The sequence below is a fragment of the Rhinopithecus roxellana genome, chromosome 20 (genome assembly GCF_007565055.1).
Source record: "Rhinopithecus roxellana isolate Shanxi Qingling chromosome 20, ASM756505v1, whole genome shotgun sequence".
In the NCBI taxonomy this organism is placed as follows: domain Eukaryota; kingdom Metazoa; phylum Chordata; class Mammalia; order Primates; family Cercopithecidae; genus Rhinopithecus; species Rhinopithecus roxellana.
Window position 1 is genome coordinate 73,995,222 of NC_044568.1, and position 16,333 is coordinate 74,011,554.

Here is a 16,333-nt window from a genome sequence, read left to right on the forward strand (position 1 = left end):
GGGGAAGTCCCTCCAAGAAAGAGTTATCTGGTCCAAAATGCCATCAGTGCCACCACTGAGAAGCCCCGACATGAAGGAAGATCTCACTGCGGAAGGAAAGGACTTATTCTCATTTCACAAAACGGGCCCCCTTCTGGAGGGACACTTCCAGCTGAACCAAGAAATCACCCATACTCAACAGGCCTGCTCGCCAAAAAGATGGTCTCTCTTTGAGTCTTCAGGGGAGGGGTAGTCAGACAGGGCCTGAGTTCTTGCAGCGATGTTCTGTTTGTATCTCGGTTGCGCTGCAAGCTGGAGACCGGTTGGCTAAATCATGGCCTCTGACTGGGAACTGCCACTCACCGTGATACTTGTGTCTTTCTTGCCCTTGTGGGAGGAGGCCACCACGGCCAGGTACTGAATGACCTTCTTGGTGTTTTCGGTTTTCCCAGCTCCGGACTCACCTCTGAAAGACACAGGAACAGTGACCCAGTGGACATCATCTATGCACACGTTCCATGGTGACCTTTCCGCAGCTCCATGAGCCAGGCAGGACGATAATGACGATCACCACCATTTCCCAGAGGGCGAAACGGAGGCTCCCAGAGGGGAAGTAACTTGCCCAAGGTCACATCTCTGGTAGTGAGCTGAACTGGGTCCCCAACCTAGGTCCAATGCCCGATCTATTCCTTCCAAGAGGACGTACAAAAGAATTCAGATACAAAGAGTGAAAAGGTGGGCTGGGCGTGGTGGCGGCTCATGCCTGTGATCCCAGTACTTCGGGAGGCTGAGGTAGGAGGATCATTTGAGCCCAGGAGTCTGAGACCAGCCTCAGCAACACAGAGAGACAATGCCTCTACAAAAAAATTTAAAAATTAGCCAGGCATGGTGGCACATGCCTGTAGTCCCAGCTATTGGGGAAGTTGAGGCAGGAGGATCACTCAAGTCCAGGAGTTCAAGACCAGCGTGAGCAATACAGTAAAACCCTGACTCTATAAAAAATAAGAAAAATTAACCAGGCATGGTGGTGCATGCCTGTAGTCCCAGCTACTCAGGAGGCTGAGGTGGGAGGATGGCTTGAGCCCAGGAGTTTGAGGCTGCAGTGAGCCATGATCACACCACTGGACTCCAGCCTGGGTGACAGAGCAAGACCTCATCTTTTAAAAAATAGGGTGAAAAAGAAAACCTTAGTTTTCCTACAAGGGTCCAAACAGGTTTATTTGGAATTGTCTACTTTTAAGACATCATTAGCATTGCTAGAAATGGAAAGACCAGGCACAAGGCAGCCTTCAAGAAAGGACTTAAGTGCCTCTGGAGTACCAGGACCTAAAGTTTAAGAAGCTCCCTTATGGAAAGAAAAATTTACCAAAAAACTGGTTATCCCATTGATCACTGAGCAGAGGCAAGTCCCTTTATCTTCTGAGGAATCCCACCCCATGTTTCAGGAGGCTAGCTGATGATCTCAGTCAAGTATCTAAGGATAAGCCCAGTTGAAGTAATTCACGATAAAGTGTAAATGACTGATATGTTTAGATCAGTATGACATGGTTTGTCTTCTCAAAAAAGTATGTACTCCTGGAATATGAAGGTAGTTTTTTTTTTTTTTTTTTTTTACCAAGATGGCCTTCATGAACTAGCTGCCTGTTTTGGCCATCAGAAATCATCACAATGGAATGGCTCCATCTAGATACCGTCTCTATGTCCCACCATTCCTAGTCAAAGATAAGGACAGTGCCTTCACCAAAACTTCACTTGTTTATCATCTTCTCCTATTTTTTCAGTTTCCTTTTGTTTTTTGTGTTTCCTTTCTTTGCCTCATCTCTCTGACTTTCTGAGTTCACTTAATACTCTAAAATATAAGAGAGATTTTTTTTTAAGTTGGGAAAAGAATTTGTTCACCCCAAGGTCGGCCCACGGTTCTCTGTGCTGAACCAGTGCCACCACAGCTAGTACAGTCTCTGCTCTTCTTCCTAATTAGGAAGTAAAGAAATTAATTTTCTCTGCCAAGGGCCCATTAATAACTTGGCTCATGGCTTAAAAAAGAAATAGAAGAAAAGAAAAAAGAAAGGGGGAAAGAAAAAAAAAGTGGCCCAAGTTGCTGGGCCTAATCCTACAGGTCCCACTGTCCAGAAATCAAGTGTCTAATGGCCAAGAATGATGGAACATCTTGCAGTGTCTTTGTGCGGTCCCTTCCCTTCCTAGAGGCCTTCCTTCCCAGGGGCCACATTGTTTCACATGGCCTCAGAGGCAGTTTATGAAATGGGAACCATGAAGGTATTACCCTATATCCCCAGAAGGGGAAACTAAGACCAGAATGTGTGTGTGTGTGTGTGTGTGTGTGTAAAAGAGGAGAAATGGCCGGGTGCAGCAGAGAATTGGCCACGTTTATAATCGCAGCTACTCAGGAGGCTGAGTTGGGAGGATCACTTGAGGCCAGGAGTTTGAAAGAAGCCTGGGCAACATAGAAAGATCCCATCTCTTAAGAGAGAGAAGAATTGGCATTTGTCATTGGGGGTATCCCAATGACAAAGAGGGAAGGGTCCCTTGCTAATTGCTCTACATGAATTATTTCCTTTATCCTCTTCCTGCCTCCATGTTGTTATAGAAGGAGGAGTCTTGCACAGAGTCGGTAAGCAATTTTCCCTAGGTCACACAGCAAAGAAGGGATACAGTCAGAATGGAAAGTCAGGTCTCTGATTCTAATGCAATCAGAATTCCTTTTCCTACATTTCACCAAGGTGTTCCATGACACAGGCCCAACCCTCTAAGGACTTGCTTTCCAAGGCCAGAAGAAGGGCAGGGGAAGGGGAATTAATGTTTATTGAAGGCCTACACAGTACTAGGCTTTGGGCTCACAAATCTTTTCATTTATTCTACCCAGCAATCTAATGAGAGAGTTATTAATTATCCCCATCACCCACCTGGGGAAAATGAGGCAGAGAGAGGTTGAAGTAAATTGCTCCAGCCCACAATTGCTCTTGCTTTCACACAGATAGGAAATGGAGGAGAATCAGGATTTGAACTTAGGTCCACTTGACACCAGGGCCCATGTTCTGCCCCCTACCCTTTTATTTTAACAAATCAGCAAAGAGAAAAGACAGAGTGAAGTCCCAGCACCACTCCATTGGAGTTCTGCCATATATTCCAGCAGTCTTTACTTGCCCTAACCAACAAATCAAGCCACTCAGTCATTCACACCTAAGTATGAATTACTTCAATCAGACTGACGTCAGAACTTTGCTAGACTTCATTCTAAAGTGAAGGGGATGGATTCTGATTCAAGCAAGAGAAAGTAGAGAAACTTTTGGATGTAGGAAATCACTTGCGTAGGTGGTCATGAACCTATTCAGATCCAAGACAAGAATCAGGACAGCAGTGTGCACAAACAACACGTGTGAAACACACTCTTCATGCCGACAGACCAGTGTTCCTAGACTGCTGGTGCTCCCTTCTCTTTCCCACAACAATTCCTTCCTTTCCACCCTGGCCTTGAACCTCCCTCACCTCCTCCCTTTTACAACAAAGACATCACCGGGTGCGGTGGCTCACGCCTGTCATCCCAGCACTTTGGGAGGCCGAGGCAGGTGGATCACTTGAGGTCAGGAGTTCAAGACCAGCCTGGCCAACATGGTGAAACCCTGTCTCTACTAAAAATACAAAAATTAGCTGGACGTACTGGTGTGCGCCTGTAATCCCAGCTACTTGGTGGAGGGAGGGGGCTGAGGCAGGAGAATCGCTTAAACCCAGGAGGCGGAGGTTACAGTGAGCTGAGATTGTGCCACTGCACTCCAGCCTGGGCAAAAGAATGAGACTCCATCTCAAAAAACAAACAAACAAACAAAAAACCAAAGACATCAACGTGCCCCGTCCATGGCTATGGTCTTCCACTTTGCCCGGGATGAGGAGTGGGACGTAAACTCTGGGACTCTACCCCTTCCCATGTAGCTGCTGGGCTCCACTGTTTCCAAGTTCTGTTGAGAAAAACCAATTGCCCTGGGAGGTTCTGCCAAATAAAACATCCCAAGCTCCAGGCTCATGGGCGTCTGAAGGTTGATATGCTCCGAGTTGGTCCAGAAACATTCATAACTTGGCTTTTCTGACCCCCACCTCTAGGGGTGAAGATGCCTTCCTGGTCTGAGTACCCTAAACTCCTTTCTTGTTTCTTCCTCTCCCTGTTCCCAGAGAAGGACCGGACTCATGACCAAATATGGCCTCCTGGCCTTGTAATTACCCCAATGCCAGTTCCTTTTAATCAGTCCAGCCCCAGCAGCTGGGAGGAACCACCCAATGGCCACTTAACCCCTCATCCAGGCTGGCTTCATCAGTGGGACCTGTACAGTCTTACAGGGACCACCCTGTGCTTGATTTAATACTCTAATGTTGCCATCTGGAAATTCTTCATAATTCTTTATAAAGGCTCTGCATTTTCTTTTCTTTTCTTTTGAGACTGAGTCTTGCTCTATTGCCCGGCTAGAGTACAGTGTGTGATCTTGGCTCACTGCAACCTCTACCTCCTAGGTTCAAGTGATTCTCCTGCCTCAGCCTCCCAAGTAGCTGGAACTACAGGTGCCTGCCACTATGCCTGGGTAATTTTTGTATTTTTAGTAGAGATGGGATTTCACCATGTTGGTGAGGCTGGCTTCGAACTCCTGACCTCACGTGATCTGCCCGCCTCAGCCTCCCAAAGTGCTGGGATTCCAGAAGTGAACCACTGCGCTCAGCCAGCATTTTCATTTTACAAAATTTTACAAATTCTGTACCTAGTCCTGGCTCCCAAGGTTGAATGTTGCCAAGTCCATTGCAGCCTGTGGTTTGCCATTGGTAGGAAAGCCAAATTGTCTCTGATGAACCGCACAGCTATTCAGTCCCTGGTCTTTATGTGACTGGCCAGGCATTCTGGCATTTTGTACTGTACAACTCCTACACATCCTGCAAAACCCCAGGCAGAAGCAACGCCTCTCTCCCCTACAGCATCAATTGGCAGAATAGCATAATGGGCTCCAGGGCCGGGTTGCTCAAGTTCAAATCCCTGCTCTGCCAGTTACCTGTGTGTGACCTTAGACAAGTCATTTAGCCTCTCCATACCTCAGTTTCTTTACCCCATTATAAAATGGGTATAATAAAAACACTTACCTTGTATGATTTTTTTTTTTTTTTTTTGAGACAAGGTCTCACTCTGTGGCCCAGGTTGGAGTGCAGTGATGCAATCATAGCTCACCGCAACTGAGAATTCCTAGGCTCGAGTGATATTCCTGCCCCAGCCTCCCAAGTAGCTGGGACTACAGGTGCACACCACCACAGTTGGCTAATCTTTAAATTTTTTGTAGAGACAGGGGTCTCGCTGTTTTGCCCAAGCTGTTCTCGGACTCCTGGTCTCAAGTGATCTCTAGCCTCAGCCTCCCAAAGTGCTGGGACTGCAGGCATGAGCCACCATGCCTGACCTTTTATATGATTCTTATGAGGATTAAACGAGTGAATATTTATATAAAATGCTTAGAACAATGCCTGGTATATCAAAATGCTAGTTATTATTACTTTTGTTTTTTGAGACAGTTTTGCTTGTTGCTCAGGCTGGAGTGCAACGGCACAACTTTGACTCACTGCAATCTCGAACTCCTGGGTTCATGTGACCCTCCCACCTCAGCCTCCTGAGTAGCTGGGATGACAAGCATGTGCCACTACACCTAGCTAATTTTTTGATTTTGTGGAGTCTCGCTAAGTTGCCCAGGATAGTCTTGAACTCCAGGCCTCAGGCAATCCTCCTGCCTTGGCCTCCTAAAATGTTGGGATTACAGGTGTGAGCCACTATGCCCACCTATTATTACTTTTATAACCACTGCTTCCGTAGTGCTTATCTATTGTTTGTATAATGATTTTCAACATTCATCCTATCATTAAGATATAAATAATATTCACAATTTCCCACTGTTTAAGCTAGGAGTTAGCAAACTCTTTCTGTAAAAGCTCAGCTCTCCACTGCAGCACAAAAGCAAATATGTAAACAAGTGAGTGCAGCTGTGTTTCAATAAAACTTTATCTAGAACAAATAGGCAAGGGCCTGATTTGACCCACTGGTCAAAGTTTGTCCTTCCCTGGCTTGAGTCCCTTAGCACATTCTCATCCATTTTACTTATTTATTTTATTATTGTATATAATTTTTGAGGTGGGATCTCACTGTGTCACCCAGGCTGAAGTGCAGTGGTGCAATCTTGGCTTACTGCCAAATTTCTGCCTCCCAGGCATGGTGAGCTGAGATCCTCCTGCCTCACCCTCCTAAGTAGCTGGGACTACAGGCACATGCTATTAGGCTCAGCTAATTTTTGTGTTTTTTGTAGAAACGGAGTTTTGCCATGTTGGCCAGGCTGGTCTTGAACTCCTGAGCTCAAGCGATCAGCCTGCCTTGGCCTCCCAAAGTGCTAGGATTACAGGCATGAGCCACCGGGCCTGGCCTGTCATTCATTTTAGACGAAAGTTTAAACTCCTCCCCAGGGCCTGAAAGCACCCCCCTACCTCTCTCTAATTTTATGTGCCACCACTCTCCTCCTCTTAATTTAGCCCCTTGATTACACAGCTCTTTCTCCAACCAGGCCCATGGCCTCTAATTAAACTGAGTACACTGGATGGATTACATGCTAGACAAAATACAACTCAGGCCTAAAAATTACATTTATTCAGCTTTCAGTTTTCCTTCCTTTCTTTTCTTCCTTCCCTTCCTTTCCTTCCTTCCTTTCTCTCTCTCTCTCTCTCTGGGTCTTGCTCTGTTGCCCAGACTGAGGTGCAGTGGTACGATCACAGCTCACTTAGCCTCTAACTCCCAAGCTCAAGTGATCCTCCCTCCCCAACCTCCTGAGTAGCTGGGACTACAGGTGTGCACCATCCCACCTAGCTAATTTTTGAATTTGTTGTACTGATGGGGTCTCACTGTGTTCCTCAGTTTGGTCTCAAACTTCTGGCCTTAAGCAACCCTTCTGCCTCGGCCTCTCAAGGCCCTGAGTTTCCAGGCATAAGCCACCACACCCAGCCAATTTCCAGTTTCTTTTTTTTTTTTTGTCTTTTTTTTTTTTTTTTTTCCTTTTTGTGGAGAACGGGGTCTCGCTGTATTACCCAGGCAGGTCTCGAACTCCTGGGCTCAAGCTATCCTCCCGCCTCTGCCTCCCTGAGAGATCTCTTGAACCTGGGAGGTGGAGGTTGCAGTGAGCCAAGATCACGCCATTGCACTCCAGCCTGGGCAACAAGAGCAAAACTCCATCTCAAAAAAATAAATAAATAAATAAACTGCAGGATGGATACCGGATTGCAAGAAACATTTTTAAAAAATAGTGAGCACTTTCACTGCAATAGCAATTGATCATTACAAAGTGCTTGCCATGGGGTAGTGCCCTGTTTCTCCGTTCTTCACATGTAGTGACTCGTTTAATCCTTCCAACAACACAATGGGGTGCTTACTGTTCCCATTTTACAGATGGGGAAACTGAGGCTCAGAGAAGCAAACTGGCCTGTTTCCTGGAGCATACAACTAGACAATGATGGGGCCAGAATTCAAACCCAAAGGGTTAGGTTCTGGAATCCACACTTTATGACAGCATGCTAATGAATATTTATTCAATGAATAATGGATGAATATTCCTATTGAAGGAAGGAAGGAAGGAAGCAAGCAAGCAATGGGAGCAGGGAGCTTAAGAGACTGCTGCAGAGGCCTTGGTGAGAGGTGATGGGACCGTGAACTACGAAGAGGTGGTGGAGTCAGAGGAATGGACATAGATGAGAAATATTTCAGCATCACACTGTCCAAGTTAGGAACCACTATCTAAATTAACTAAAATCTTAAAAATTTGTTCTGTAATACACTTGCCACTTTTTAAGAGCTCAATTAAGTGAACTTTTAAGTGAACATTTTAAGTGAACTCATCACAAAGTTATGTTAGACAGCACTGCTGATGGCATGGGTGCTGGAAATGAGAGCAGGGTGGCCTCTTCTTCGTCTTCACAGCCTCTCCATAAGCTCAGCTCAGAGAGGTTAAGTGACCCATGCATAGCCACACAGCTAGGAAGCCATCTGAAAGTCCTACTCGTTCCTGCACCTCTGTTACCACACTTAATTCATTCACTCAACAGAGGGCAGTTGAGCAACACTATTTTGGTTCCTGGGGAGGTGACATGTGGCTTATGCATGGGTTTGGCCCCTAGGGGATCAAATGCCTCCATGGTCAGCTGAAAAACAGCCCCCACAAGAATGTCCATAGCCTGTCCTCAGAATCTCTGAATATGTTTGCCTGAGATGAGGAGACTGTCTTGGATAATCTAGGTGGGACTAATATAGCCACAAGGGTCCTGGGCCTTATAAGAGGGAGGTAGGGGGACCAGAGAAAGAGATTTGAAGATACTGTGCTGCAGAATTTAAAGATGGAGGAAGAGACCATGAGCCAAGGAATGTAGGTGACCCCTAGAAGCCAGAAAACTAGGAAACCAGGTCAGCAGGTTGTTTTAGCATTTATATCCACATAGCTAGGTAGCATTATATCTCTAGATCCAAACTATTCATTGTTAAACATCAAATGTTTACTTCTGACCATGGAAGATGAGAATTCAGTTCCCATCTAATCCTCTTCCCTTTCCCCACAGAGCCAATTCCATCACAGGTAGTTTTTCTGGTTAGATAAATACTCCAAACTTGCACAGCTGGGCTCCTTAGTCCAATGTGATTACTTCTCCTTCCATCCCAACTTTTGGTTTTTCCTGGAGTTTATAATTGCCTTTGTTTTATTGTTTCCAGGTTTTCTAGCTATATCAATCCCAAACTTATGAATTGTTTCAATCTTCTCTTGATACAATTCATTGCCATCATACCATCCATCACCATCTGCAATTCTTATTACTAGTTTTTAACTGACCTTCCAGATAATTTTATGCAAATAGGAAACATATGCATGTCCACGCATTCCTGCTCTTTTTAAAGACGCACACGGTTACATTATGCATATGCTGGTTTGCCCTTGTGTTTTCCCGTCATCGGTATATCTACAAAGAGCATTCTCTCTAAGCATAAATAGATCAGCCTCACTCTTTGTAGTGGCTACCTGGAAATGCTGTATTTTATTTAAATAACCCCTGTTAATTATAGCTTTAGTTGCTTCCAAATCTTAAAAAATATATATGAATATAAATATATTAAAGATAATATATAATATATTAAATATATATATATACACACACAGTCTATCCTCATTATTTACATATTCCATATTTGCAAATTCACCCACCTGCTGAAAGTTATTTGTAACCCCAAAATCAATATTCATGGCACTTTTGTGGTCATTTGTGAACATGTGCAGAGCATGGAAATTTCGACTCCACCAATGCACACGTTCCCAGCTCAGGTTGAACAGGGGAATGCTCTACCCTCTAGTTTCAACTCTCATACTGTAAACAACTCTCCTTTTTGTAGCGTATTTAGTGCCACCTCTTTTTGTATTTTTGTGGCTTTTTTTTAGTTACTTTGCGTTTAAAATGTCCCTTCAGATATGCTCCCTTTGGCAGCACACATACTAAAACGTCCCCAGCATAGTGCTCAAGTGTTGGCTCATGTTTCCAAGCACAATAAGGTTGTGATATGCATTATGTAAGAAATACACATCAGATAAACTTCATCCAGGCATCAGCCACAGAGCTGCTGGCTGTGAGTTCAATGTCCATGAATCAACAATATATATTAATATGTTACTTGCATATAAATACAATAGTGAAAATTCTCTGAATGATTCTAACATTGAGTTACTATCTTCTGCCTATGTACCTAGGTCTTCAAAGAAACGGTGACACCAACCACCAAATATGGTTCTGATGTGTTTGTGGCTTGATAATTGTGAAATATTAAAGTGATAGTTTAACATCTTCCCTATTCATACAGATGGCTGTTATGCAACTAGATTAGATTCTGCATATAAAATGTTTAGTTCAAGTCCTGGCACGCAGTATATGTTCAATAAATGCTAGTTTTTTGGAAGGAAGAGAGGTATGGAACCAAATGATACCAGGTGTCATTAAGAGTTTAAGTTTGCCTGCCTCTGCAGAAGAACATATATCACAAATGTTTAATGAGTATCTACACTGTGCCAGGTATAAAGAGAGGCACTTGGAACCATGAACAAATCAATCCATACTCATGGATCTTTTCTTTCATAGGTTGGATCTCGACTCCGGAAAACAAAACAAAACAAACAGAATATAAAGCAGTTCCACTTACGTGCATAGAATGGACTGGTCCTCCCGATCTGCAAACAGAAAGAAAAAAGAGCCATGAATTAAAATGAGCTCTGAGCTAAGGGTCTGGACTTGGCTCCTCCCAGGGACATTCTAAAGTTCCTCCATGCCGGCCCCACTGGAAGTGACAACAGGTCAGCTGGGCTTATTGCCCAGGCCACAGGGGCCAAGACTAAAGCCAAAAGGGCAGCCCCAAAGTCCAACAGGCAGCCCCAGAAAGATGCTGGAGCCTGACTGATCCAGGAGTCATTAGCATCCAGCCACATCAGTTCTGGAGGTGTCACTGGAGGCCCACCCCACCCAGATTAGGTTAGGAACCAAACACGGATGTTAGATCTATACAGATTGGAGTCCCACTTAGCCACTTCTCTGCTCTGTGGCCTTGGGCAAGTATTCTTAAACTCCATGCCTCAGTTCCTTCATCTGTAATATAGTATTGTGCATATTTGTGTTTTTTTTTTTTTTGTAAATCCAGCATCCATTTCCTCTTCTTCCAGAAGCATCCTGTGGTCCTTGAGGTTTCCCCCATCACCCCTGCCATCATGTACAGTCTTACTGGGACTGCCTCGTAAGTACCTTCAACAAAGAGGTAAGATTGTATTCCAGGCTGCATTGGTCGGACTCTCTGGCCTAAAACTCCAAGCTCAGTCAAGGACAGAGAAGCACAGCACGTGGACAGAGCCCAGAGGCAGACTTTCTTTCTGCCCCTGGGCCCAAGCAGCCCCAGTTTCTGTCATATACCTAGCCTGATTCCCAGTATTCCCGCCGCATCTGTGAGCTCCTCCATACTCCCCTACAAATCCCTTTCCTCTACTAGATGACAGAGTCAGTCTCCATTATTTACCACCAGAGAAACCCAAAAGATACAGAGGTCATCAAAGAACTAAACATGATTAAGCAGACATTACCTATCACCTTCTACTCTTAAAGAAGCCTCTGACGTGGAGCCAGGCTCTGAAGACCCATTTCCTTCCCAAAGAGAGATCTGAAAACAGTTACCAACACTTTCAATGGTCACCTAATGATGTAGAAATCCCAGCATCATATCTGCTGATAGACAATGCCACAGTGGCAAGCATTTCTTACATCCACTCCCTGGCTTCAGTCCTACTAGTTCAGTGCACAGCTCTCACAAGCTTCATTTCATCAAAAGTCTCCTAGGCTTGGTTTAACATTGTATCTCTAGTACTGGCAGATAGATAGTAGGTGCTGAATTATACTTGTTAGATAGATGGATGGATGGATGGATGGATAGATGGATGGATGAGTAGATGGAAGGGAAGACGAGTAGATGGAAGGAAGGAAGAAAGGAAGGAAGCGTAGATGGGTAAACTGAAGGGTGGGTAGATGGGTAGGTAGATGGATGGATGGGTGGATGGATGAATAGACAGATGGATGAGAGGGTGGATGGGTATGTGGATAGGCAGATGAGTAGGTGAGTAGATGGGTGGGTGGATGGGCAGATGGGTGGGAAGATGGATGGATGGATGGATGGATGGATGGATGGATGAATGGACAGATGGGAGGATGGATGATGGATGGATGGATGGATAGATGAGTAGATGGGTGGGAGGATGGAAGGACAGGTGGATGGGTAAGTGAATGGAAGGAAGGATGGATAGATGGATAGGTAGAGAGACAGGAAGACAAATGGATGATTGGGTGGGTGGGCAGATGGATGAATAGATGGATGGAAAGAAGGAAGGAAGGATGGATGGATAGAAGCATAGATAGGTAGGAAGAAAGAAAGAAAGAAGAAAGGAGGGAAGGGTGGGTAGATAGGTAGGTGGGTGGGTGTATGGCTGGGTGGATGGAGGAGGGAAGGATGAGTGGGTGGATGACAGAGTGGATGGCTGGGTGAATGGGAGGGAGGACAGAGTGGATAGGTGGGCTAATGAGTGGGGTGGATAGATGGATGGATGGATGGGAATATGAATGGGAGGATGGATGGGACTGAAGAAGGCAAGGTGAAAGAGATAACTCTGTCTTCCATCTATAATCTGAAGAGAGAACTGATTGGAGGTGGGCACGTTCCTCAGATCCTATGCCCAACTCCAATCAGTTCTCTCTCTCTTCCCTCGGATTATAGATGGATGTTTGGGTGGCCTGGTTGAACAAAATCCTCAAGACAAAAGGCCTAAAGACTAGTCAACTCTGGAAGTTTCAATTCTGGTGTGTTTATATAATGGCTCATTTAAAATTAGGCCAGCCGGGCACAGAGTGGTAATGCCTGTAATCCCAGCACTTTGGGAAGTCAAGGAGGGTGGATCACCTGAGTTCAGGAGTTCCAGACCAGCCTGGCTAACATGGTGAAACCCCATCTCCACTAAAAATAACAAAAATTAGCTGGGTGTGGTGGCACACGCTTGTAATCCCAGCTACTCAGGAGGCTGAGCCAGGAAAATTGCTTGAACTTGGGAGGCAGAGGTTGCAGTGAGCCGAGATCGTGCCACTGCACAGTAGGCTGGGCAACAGAGCAAGACTCTGTCTCAAAAAAATACATAAATAAAATAGGCCGCCATTGAAAAGAACCAGGCAGAGCTTTATGGATGGACACAGAAAAATCTCCAAAATATATTAAGCTAAAAAAAGATGAGGTAGCATAGTGTTATACCTTTTGTGTTTTAAAAAGAGAGAGAGATAGGCAGGATACAGTGGTTCATGCCTGTAATCTCAACACTTTGGGAGGCTGAGATGGGAGGATCACTTGAGGCCAGGAGTTCCAAACCAGCCTGGACAACATAGCAAGACCCAGTCTCTACAAAAAAAAAAAAAATTTTTTTAAATTAGCTAAGTGTGATGGACACACCCCTTGTCCCAGTTCCTTGGGAGGCTGAGACAGTAGGATCCCTTGGGCCAAGGAGTTCAAGGTTGCAGTGAGCTGTGATTATACCACGGCACTCCAGCCTGGGCAGTGGAGTGAGGCCCTATCTCTAAAAATGGGCCTGGGATGGGCGCAGTGGCTCACGCCTGTGATCCCAGCACTTTGGGAGGCTGAAGCAGACGGACCACTTGAGGTCAGGAGTTCAAGACCAGCCTGGCCAACATGGTGAAACTCTGTCTCTACTAAAAATACAAAAATTAGCCAGGCATAGTGGCAGGCACCTGTAATCCAAGCTACTCTGGAGGCTGAGACAGGAGAGTTGCTTAAACCCAAGAGGGGGAGGTTGCAGTGAGCCAAGATCACGCCACTACGCTCCAGCCTGAGTGACAGAGCAAGACTCCAAAAACAAACAAACAAACAAACAGAACCAACAAACAGGCCTGAGCCTGAAAGGACTGAGAAAAGGGACAGGAGGAAGACCTACTTTCACTCATTCTACTTCTATCCTGGTTATGTTTGTGCTGTGAACACATATAATCTTTTCCTCATCCCACCAAAAATGGTCAATAGAAAAAGAGTCAGTATTGTTCTTCATGAAACCATCATGACCACAAAGCTTAAAAAAAGACAGAAAAGAAAGAGCCACTCCATTACGATCCCACTAGCAGTTCCGATCTCCCGAGCGCTCACTGCACTGCGGGCGTATGCGGAACTCCTGTGTTGAAGCGACCCGCTGAATTCTCTCAGCAGCCCCTGGGGTGGGCACCGGCATTGCCTCCATCTTACAAATAAGAAAAGTGAGGTTCAGAAGTGAGGCAACTTACACAAGGTCACTGGGGTGGGTTGAATTGTGAATCCCAAAAGAGATGTTCACTTGGAACCTCAGACTGCGATATTATTGACTGATCAGTTGATTGAGATGGGGTCTTACTTTGTTGCCCAGGCTGGAGTGCAGTGGCATGATCTCAGCTCACTGCAACCTCAACCTCCCAGGCTCAAGTGATCCTCCCTCTAAGGCCTCCCCTGTAGCTGGGACTACAGGCACATGCCAGCATGCCCGGCTAATTTTTGTATTATTATTATTATTATTTTTTTTGAGACGGAGTCTCGCTCTGTCGCCCAGGCTGGAGTGCAGTGGCTGGAGCTCACTGCAAGCTCCGCCTCCCGGGTTTACGCCATTCTCCTGCCTCAGCCTCCTGAGTAGCTGGGACTACAGGCGCCCGCCACCTCGCCCGGACAGTTTTTTTTTTTTTCAAAGAAAAAAAAAAAAAAAAAGGAAAAAAACAATCAAACTTTAATCTCTCCATTATACTCTGGAGACAGACAGATATCCGTGCCTTTAGCTTCCACCCAGGGGGAAAAATTCACTTGAGGACAGAGCAAAACAGGAAACCAGTTTATTTTTTTTTTTTTTTTTTTTCCTGAGATGGAGCCTCGCTCTGTCACCCAGGCTGGAGTGCAGTGGCTCAATCTTGGCTCACTGCAACCTCTGCCTCCTGGGTTCAAGCAATTCTCCCACCTCAGTTCCCCCGAGTAGCTGGGACTACAGGCGCGTGCCACCACACCCGGCTAATTTTTATATTTTTTGCAGAGACGGGGTTTTACCATGTTGGCCAGGCTGGTCTTGAACTCCTGACCTCAGGTGATCCGCCCACCTCAGCCTCCCAAAGTACTAAAAAATGAGTTTTTAAAAGAGGGTGAAGGATAGAACCAGGTTCCCTGTGATTACAACCCAGGCAGAGAGAAGCTCCTGGGACTGGCGCAGACAACCTCCACTATCTTAAGGAAAGATTTTGAGATGCACAGACAGATGGGCTATGTTGATCCACTACTTCAGGGAGAGAGGCAGTCTTTCCTAGCAGTCTTGTGAATCCTAGGCCCACAGCAGGAGAGATTTATAGGCTCAGATGCTCACAGGCCCCCCAGGAGAGGGAGCAGGCTCCAGGGGAAGGCCTGGGAGCTGCCAGCGCGGCTCCGAGCTGGGGACTGCTGGGAGACCTCTGGCCCGATGTTCCCATCGGAAACACACCGCTTCCAGGCGTGGGAAGCTTGCAGGGTGCTGGTTACGAGCTGAAGGACTCCATGTGGGTGCTGTCTGCCAACCCACGTGGAGCACAGGGAACTCTAAGATCCTGGAACTTTTTATCTGATTCCTTCCCCAAGCCTGAGCTTGTGTTGGACTCAAAAGCAGTGCTCTCCGTACAAAGCAGTTTCGCCCCTTCCTTGCTTTGCACAGGCGATTTCTTCTGCCCAGTGCACCCACCACCACTTCTCCTCTGGCCTAATCCATTCTCTCTCTTTTTCTTTTCATTGAGGTAAAATTTACACTACATAAAATGAACCATTTTAAAGTGAAGAATTCGAACCAAGCGCAGTGGCTTATGTCTGTAAACCCAGCATTTTGGGAGGCCGAGGCAGCTGGATCTCCTAAAGTCAGGAGTTCGAGACCAACATGGCAAAACCACGTCTCTACCCAGAAATACAAAAATTAGCTGGGTGCCGTGGTGCACACCTGTAATCCCAGCTACTTAGGAGGCTGAGGCAGGAGAGTTGTGTGCACCGGGGAGGTGGAGGTTGCAATGGGCCGAGATTGCGCCACTGCACTCCAGCCTGGGTGACAGAGGGAGACCCTGTCTCAAAAAATAGTAATAAAAATTAAAAAATAAATACAGTGCATAATTCAGGGGCATTTAGTACATTCACAGTGTTACATAACTACCACCTCTATCTAGTTCTAAAATATTCTGTCACCCCAAAATGAAACCCTGTACTCAATAAGCAGTCACTCCCCCATAAACCCTGGGACCACAAGTTTGCTTTCTGTCTCTGTGGACTTACCTATTCTAGATATTTCTGCATAAATGGAATTGTACCATGTGTGGCCTTTTGTGTCTGGCTTCCTTCACTTAGCATGTGACTGAAGTTCGTCCATGTTGTAGCAGGTCCCAGACTTTAATGCCTATTTGTAGCTGAGTCATATCACATATGGATAGATCATATTTTGTTTATCAACAGTTGATGGACGTTTGGGTTATTTCCACCTTTTGGCTATTCTGCACAGTGCTGCTATGAACATTCCTGTACAAGTTTTAGTTTGAGTACCTTTTCAATTCTTTGGGTATATATACCCTAATCTGTATTTAAAACATCATCTTGGGAGTCAACTCTTTCACAATACCTTCTCTAACTCTGCACTTTTCTAGAGCTGAGTTGGGGACCTTTCCACTTGACCTCCTACCTGCAGGATGGCCATGGACAGTGGTGCATGTT

General features: G+C 45.6%; 1 protein-coding gene across 4 annotated transcripts in view; it reads right to left on the minus strand.

The window, feature by feature from the left end:
• The window catches only part of MYH11 (myosin heavy chain 11), a 156,061-nt gene that overhangs the window by 85,416 nt on the left and 54,312 nt on the right, over positions 1-16,333 (minus strand). For all 4 annotated transcript variants that reach the window (XM_030925652.1, XM_030925654.1, XM_030925651.1 and 1 more), the window contains exons 4-5: positions 10,223-10,250; positions 343-445 (exon numbers count right to left, since the gene is read on the minus strand). In XM_030925652.1, the coding sequence (XP_030781512.1) occupies positions 343-445; positions 10,223-10,250 (131 nt within the window). The remainder of the gene's footprint in view (positions 1-342; positions 446-10,222; positions 10,251-16,333) is intronic.